The sequence below is a fragment of the Gossypium hirsutum genome, chromosome A10, assembly GCF_007990345.1.
Source record: "Gossypium hirsutum isolate 1008001.06 chromosome A10, Gossypium_hirsutum_v2.1, whole genome shotgun sequence".
In the NCBI taxonomy this organism is placed as follows: Eukaryota; Viridiplantae; Streptophyta; class Magnoliopsida; order Malvales; family Malvaceae; genus Gossypium; species Gossypium hirsutum.
This window is the reverse complement of record NC_053433.1, coordinates 108057659-108065078: the sequence shown is the minus strand read 5'-3', so window position 1 is coordinate 108065078 and position 7420 is coordinate 108057659. Positions and strand designations below refer to the sequence as shown.

General features: G+C 32.1%; 1 protein-coding gene across 1 annotated transcript; it reads left to right on the top strand.

Moving 5' to 3' along the window:
* The first annotated feature begins 4626 nt into the window (after positions 1-4626).
* LOC107896237 (cytochrome P450 83B1) lies at positions 4627-6470 on the top strand. The gene is made up of 2 exons (XM_016821346.2): positions 4627-5673; positions 5761-6470. Exons 1-2 carry the CDS (start codon positions 4768-4770, stop codon positions 6367-6369), a joined length of 1515 nt encoding a protein of 504 aa, XP_016676835.2. The 5' UTR covers positions 4627-4767; the 3' UTR covers positions 6370-6470.
* Positions 6471-7420: the final 950 nt, after the last annotated feature.

Below are 7420 nucleotides of genomic sequence, written 5' to 3'. Positions count from 1 at the left end.
AATAATAAAATTTGAGACTGTAAAAAGGGTATAAATAAATAAATAATATTAATATTAATAACAAAATAACAAATAATCTAAAGTTAGAAATTGTAAAAGAAAATAGTAAATAGATAATGCTAATATATAATAACATGAAATATATTTAAAACTTAGGTAAATTAATAGGAATAAGGATATGATAATAATAGTAACAATAACGTAATATTATAATGTAATAATATAAAATTAATTAGATTAATGATATGGTAATAATAATAGTGATAATACAATAATAATAAAGTAGAAAATAACAATAATAATACATTAATAATAATAATAATATAATAATAATAATAATAGAAAAATAATAATATATTAATAAGAATGATTATAGTATAAAAATAATAGTAAAAATAATTTTAATAAAAAGAATAATAAAAGTAAAAATAATGAATGTAATAGTAACATATAATAATAATAATGAATACAATAGTAATATTATTAAAATAATTAATAATAAAAATGTTCAATTAATCAATTAAATGATAAAGTAGCAAAATAACTAAAAAAAAGACCGAATTGAATTTAAAACGAAAGTTTGGGGCGAAATCAGAAATAAATAAAAGGGCCGGGAAAGGATCGGATTGTAATGCGCAAACGAAGTAGAGGGACTGGGAAAGTAAATATCCCCTCCCTCAAAAACGCATCACCCTGCGCGGGGCCAAATTAAAACAGAAGGAAAATTATAGGGCCAAATTAGAAATAAATAGAACTTAATTGTAAAATCATAAAAACGCTGAAGGGCCTGGAGTGCAATTAGCCCATCCAAGCAAAACAAGCGGATCCTCCCCTTGGAGCGAGTCAGGTCACAGGTCAGAGGCCCAAAACAATGTTGTTTTGGCCTCTAAACCCAATTTTCAAAACGGCGTCGTTTTAGCTATGTTATAAAACCCAAATTTTGCCCAAAAAAACCTCATTTTCAGCCCTCTTTCTTAAATAACCTTCAAAAACCTCCCAAACCCTCTCCAATGTCCCTATTCCAGTCAGAGGTCCGGCCATCCTTCGCCGCTGTCCGCTGCCGTTGGCGCCGCCATGCACGGCTGCCTGCGCCCAAAAGGTAAATTTTTTTTTATGAATTTGTATATATACATATATTTTTTAAGGAAAAATAAAGAATAAATAAATAAAAAGAAAAACTAAAAAAACATAACCTACGTTTTCTTTGTTCTCTTTTCGATTTTGCTTTACTATTTGATTCTTGATTTGCAATTGAATTGTTGTTTTCTTATTGATCTCTTCATATCCAAAAAACAAAGGTCCCTTTACACTGTTGACAATGGCTTTATATAGCCTAAATTACAACCGTTTTTGAACTATTGCAGGTTGTGGATGGCGTGGAGGACATGGGCACTGACGTGGTGCGGATGTGGCGCAGTGGAGCAGCACACGACGCGAAGGGGCGCACGACGTGTAGTGCCTAGAGCTGACTTACGACGCAAAGGGTGTTTGGGGTTAGGGTTTGCTTAAGGTTTGGGTAGTGATTTGGGCCTGGGCAATTGGGCTGAATTATTTTGTAATTTATTTTGGGCTTTTACTTATTAAGGCCTAGTCAAATTTGGGTATTTACATTACAAATATATTTAAATTTTTTAATCTTGACCTTCTACTTCAATCTATCGTTCTTGTCATCATCTTCTATCTTGATCTTCTTCTTTAATCTATTATCATCTTTGATCAATATTGAACTTCTGATGCAATTAATTGTTTTGGAGTTACAAATTACTTAAAATAATAATAAATTGAAGACCGGTATAAAATTATAGTCTTAATACTAATTAGAAAAATAATATAAATTAAAATTAAAATTAATGACAACATACAATTATTAAATGAAGCTTTCATATTAGACAATGATAGGAAAAGTGAGTAAGGGTGACTTTAAACCAAATTTATTATAACATGTATTATAAACTAAATTAATGTATGATGATGATGAATGAATATTATAATTTTACACCATCATTGATTAAAGTGATCTTTTATCACTTTTTGATGTTATTATCGTTTAACAATGACTTGAATTTGTCGATTGAGTCTTAACTCAATTGGCATGGTATTGTTGTTAATGTAGGAAGACGTGGGTTCGAGTGTGCTAAAATACATTATACTCCTATTTATGGCTTAGGGAGGGGATATGGGTAATTTCTAGGCATTGTGTAAAAAAGAACAGATATAATCAGAACTTATAATGATAATTCAAATCAATAAAAATTATATTATTTAAAAGAAACTTATTTTTTTTTATGAAAAAAAATACATCAAGTCAATTGAAAAGGAATTTCACTAGCTATATCTTGATGAAGAACCTCTAAGATCTCGCTAAAAGGTACATCAGAAATCTGTAGACTTGATTTCCAATCTGGACATAGTTTACCATTCGGTCTGCAACGAAATTTTTCCCCCTTGGCACATAATGTATCCACCATTGTCCTTCAATCACACAGTTCTTTGGACTCTTCTAAGCACTGTGACCGCTAAATCTCCCATCTTTTTATTAGTTAAAGCCTTACTCACTTTAAAGTTGTCAATCCATATAGTGACATGTTTATGTCCTTTCCTTAAAAGAATAAGGAGTTGGTCAAAAATATCCAGAATTCAGCTTTAAAGGGATTACAATTACCTAGAAAGTGATTATATCTTTAAAAATTCTCTGACTTAATTCGAGTTGTTGTACCCAGCTAAGAAAAGTTTTAATGACCTCAAAAGATGAATAGGTAACGTTTTGAAAGATATCGAAGTTTAATTAAATGGAATAGGTAACGTTTTGAAAGATATCGAAGTTTAATTAAATGGTAATTGATTTAAAGTTCAATGGTTAAATGAGTACATTTAATGTATCTTGATCAATGATTGGATGACCCATTTTTATGTGTGCCCATGTGCTAGTGAGAAGGGTTATGTACAACAATTATGAATTTATATTTTATGAAAAATTTTCATACTTTGTGCGCTACATAATATAATAGATTAAAATATTAAATATCAAACTCTATTTTTAAATATAATATTTGGACTTTGATTATCCTTAGCTATACAAGACAAGATGGCATCTGGTTGATTGAATAAAATTTGGTGATTGATTTAGTTGTTGTAGTAATGAAAATTTTGAATATAATTTGAATGTAATTAAGCACTTAATATCTTTTAAATATCAATTTTTATATATTTTTATAATTGAATTTATATTAAAAATATATTTAAAATTATTTAATTTAAATTTGGGTTAACCCAAAAATAAAAAATTATCGTCTAAATTCAACATGATGAATAGGTCTAGGGATGTGCTTCATTTGCCTCTCAATTCACAACTTTTCAAATTTGAAAATGTTAAATAATGAATTTATGTTTATTATCCTATTCAAGGATATACATCACTTTCTCTTATAATTCAATTTATATCCTTTAATTTTCGTTTTTTTTATTGTTTTCAACATTTTTTCCTTTTGCAACGATACAGATAAATTAAGGTAGAGACAATGACGGAACTAATTATTATCAATGATATAAGTCGAATCTTAGTTGTAAAAATAGAAGGGGGCATACCTCATTTTCCATCAAAAGAGATAATATTATTGCAGATACAGCGCATAACATAAGGAATTAACTAAATTTGCCCGATGTAGGGACAATCAAGAAAAGTGGGCTAATCCAACAAATCTTACCTACACAATAGAAAGAGTCGTGGTTTATCTCTCCATCGAATCAAATTAGCTAAAGTTATGCGTTCATGAGCCTATACTATTTAAAATCTTAAATTAATATAAAAGTAAAATTATTTTAGCCTCCCTTAAAATATAAAAATATAATTTAATACCTTAAAAATTATAAAAATATAATCTATTAAAATAATAAAATTATATTTTTTCTATCATAAAATTTCGTCCCTGGCAGAGAATAGATAGACTTTGACTCTTTTTTGTCCCTGGCGGAGAATAGATAGACTTTGGCTTTTTTGTCCCTGGCGAAGAATAGATAGACTTTGGCTTTATTTGATATGGAGGATGGAAAAGAGCGATAGTTAAGATTTATAACCACTTTCTACTTTATAGTTGAACTGTTGTGAATTTTTCCATCCTCACCCTTTTCTATCCTTTGTAGTTGTTTAGAAATTCTAAATCATTTATAAAGTGAAAATGCGTTTTGGATATTAATATTTGATTACTATAAATTTGTTGTTCACAGGGAAATGATGAAAGATGCGCTTTAAAGTTAACAACCATTTGATCATGTTACGAAGCTCAGTTTAAGCATCTTTGTACTTAATGGTAACCAACACCACTGAACGTATGATACCCAGGGTTGCTTTATGTATATACAGCTAACCCTAAATCTCTCTCTCACACTGTCACACACACACATATATATATATAAGTTGGATGCATGCAGTTGGGTCAACAATTCATTGGAGACAGCTCAAATGGAAAAGTAAACAGGCTGATCCACTGGGACTAATTCCATAACTCCCTTCATGAACTAGCCCTAAATCCCAACTAATAATGCTCTATAACAAGGATGTCAACGCCTTGCATGCGTAAATATTATAATAATGCCTAAATATGACTTCTCTGCCAACCAATGGCCACCCAAACCTCCTCTATGCGTACGCATTATCCTCTGAGCCCCCACGGTTTCATTTCAAAAAATAAAAAAAAATAAACAAGTTGCCAAAGAGTTCTATAAAGGGATTCTTCCTCTCATGTCTCAAACAGACTTGTCTAGATTACAATGGCAATCGTACTGTTTATGATCTTTCTTCTAGCTCTACCCCTCTTCCTCTTCATTCTCCTAAAACGTAGTACTACAACCAATGGCAATCTTAATGTTGTTCTTCCTTTTCCTCCAGGTCCTCCAGGTCTTCCCTTAATCGGTCACTTACATATGCTGATGTCTGATAACTCAGTCCCTCATATTTTTCTTTATAAACTCTCTCAAAAGTATGGTCCTCTCGTGTTCTTAAGATTTGGATTTAAGCCAACCCTTGTAGTTTCTTCAGCAAAAATGGCTGAAGCGGTTATGAAAACCCATGACCTTGACTTCTGCAGTAGACCTAGTCTTTGTGGTGCTCGTAGATTATCTTACAATGCCTCGGATTTGTCTTTTTCACCATACTCTGACTACTGGCGTGAGATGAGGAAACTTTGTGTTGTGCATCTGTTTAGCAGAGTGCAAAAGTATCGTCCCATCCGAGAAGATGAAGTTGCTCGCCTGGTTCAAAAAATATGCCGATTATCCATTGATTCTAAGCCTGTAAACTTGAGTGAGGCAATGATGTGCCTTTCCAATTCAATAATATGTAGAGTAGGTTTCGGTAAGAGGTATGACGACGAAGGAGCTGAAAGAAGCAGGTTCGATGGGTTGCTTAAAGAAAGTGAAGCCATGTTGTCATGCTTTAGTTTCTCTGACTATTTTCCTTTCATGGGTTGGGTTGATAGATTCACCGGGTTCTTCTCTCGTCTTGAAAAAACATCCAAAGAACTTGATATTTTCTATCAACAGCTCATTAATGAACATCTCGATCCAAATAGACAAAAACCAGAGCAAGAGGACATACTCGATGTGTTACTAAGAATACAGAAAGATCGTGATTTTCCATTTGATCTGACCATAGATCACATAAAAGCTATTCTTATGGTCTTATCTCATTTTCACTCGAAATTTCTATCACTAGCTTCACACTTTATGCATATATCATATAACCTCTTTTTTTTCTCTATGTAGGATGTGTTTATTGCTGGAACAGACACAACAGCAGCCACTGTAATTTGGGCCATGTGCTTCCTAATGATAAACCCAAAGTGTTTGAAGAAAACTCTAGCGGAAGTGAGGGATTTGATTGGGACAAAAGGATTTGTAAATGAAGAAGACATTCAAGGTTTAACTTACCTAAAAGCTGTGATAAAAGAAACATTCAGGTTGCAAACAACAGTTCCATTGTTAGTGCCGCGAGAAACACTTCGAAAGTGCAGCGTAGGTGGGTACCAAGGACCTGCCAAAACCTTAGTGTATGTGAATGCATGGGCAATAGGAAGAGACCCTGAAGCTTGGGAAAACCCTGAGGAATTTTGTCCCGAAAGGTTCATTGGCAGCTCTATTGACTACAAAGGGTTGAACTTTGAGCTGATACCCTTTGGTGCAGGTAGAAGGGTTTGTCCTGGAATGCATATGGGAGTTGCAGCAGTGGAGCTTGCCCTTGCTAATCTTCTTTACAAGTTTGATTGGGAAATGTCGACCGGAATGAACAAGAAAGACATAGACTTTGATGTTGTACCTGGTCTCACTACACACAAAAAAAATGCTCTTATCCTTGTCGCTAGGAAGATTAAATGATTAAACAATCTCTCAAGTTTGTACTTTTTACAGTTTGAACCACATTCTATAATAATGCTTGTAGAGGCCCAAATTTGTCCGGCCCAACAAATTAAAATCAAGCTTAAATCCTACCCAATTCACAAACTCAATTATAAAATCAGATTCAAAACTAAGCCCAAATAATAAAAACCTAGCACAATACAACCTAAACTTATTTTTTTTAAAAAAAGAAAAAGACAAAAAAGATAAAACCCTAGCCACCTTGCTTCCCACTTGCACCTACTCCATCACCTTGCCTCCCACTTGCACCTACTCCACCACCTTATCTCCCACTTGCACCTACACCATCAAATGGAGAAGAGACATAAAATGATAAGAAATGTATGTAAGATGGCTATAAAAGCAAAACCAAAAGTCCATTGTAAGGAAAAGGAGGAGGAAAGAATTGTATTTTTGAAAGCTTTTTTTGATACAAAAAAAAAGATAAGAATGTAAAAGCAAAAGGTTTGCAAGTAAATCTGAAATAAAAAAAGCGAGTATTGAAGAAGAAAAGATTCGAACGCGTTAAGGTTTTTATTCCTTTTTTCCTTTTTATTTTTACTTTTTTGTACATATAAATATTTTTTCTTTTTTTCTTTTTTTTTCTTTCAAAAATAGTATACATATATTTAGATATAAAAATAAAAAAGAAAACAAAAAATAATACATTTTTTAAATTCCGGCCACTGCGCACGGTGGCCGGCGACGGCGGCAAAGACGGCGGACGGCGCCGGTCCGGCGCCTGGGTACTGACCGGACCATGGCCGGAATGGGGAAAGAGGGAGAGAGTTGAGAGCTTTGTTTTATTTTTTATTTTATTATTTTTACTATTATTTATATTATTATTATTTCTCATGTATATATTATTATTTATATTATTATATTATATATACCATCTCCATATTTATTTATATTATTACTATCATTATTGCTACTTCTATTATTTTTTATTTCTGACTATTATTATTATATATATATGTATTATTGTTTGTATTATTATTATTATTATTATTATTATCACCCCTATTGT

Bases quoted from the DNA above. Each gene is read 5' to 3' on its own strand.
- LOC107896237 (XM_016821346.2), top strand. From the start codon at position 4,768: ATGGCAATCGTACTGTTTATGATCTTTCTTCTAGCTCTACCCCTCTTC. The intron at 5,674-5,760 runs GTCTTATCTCAT...TTCTCTATGTAG, and splicing joins ACATAAAAGCTATTCTTATG to GATGTGTTTATTGCTGGAAC.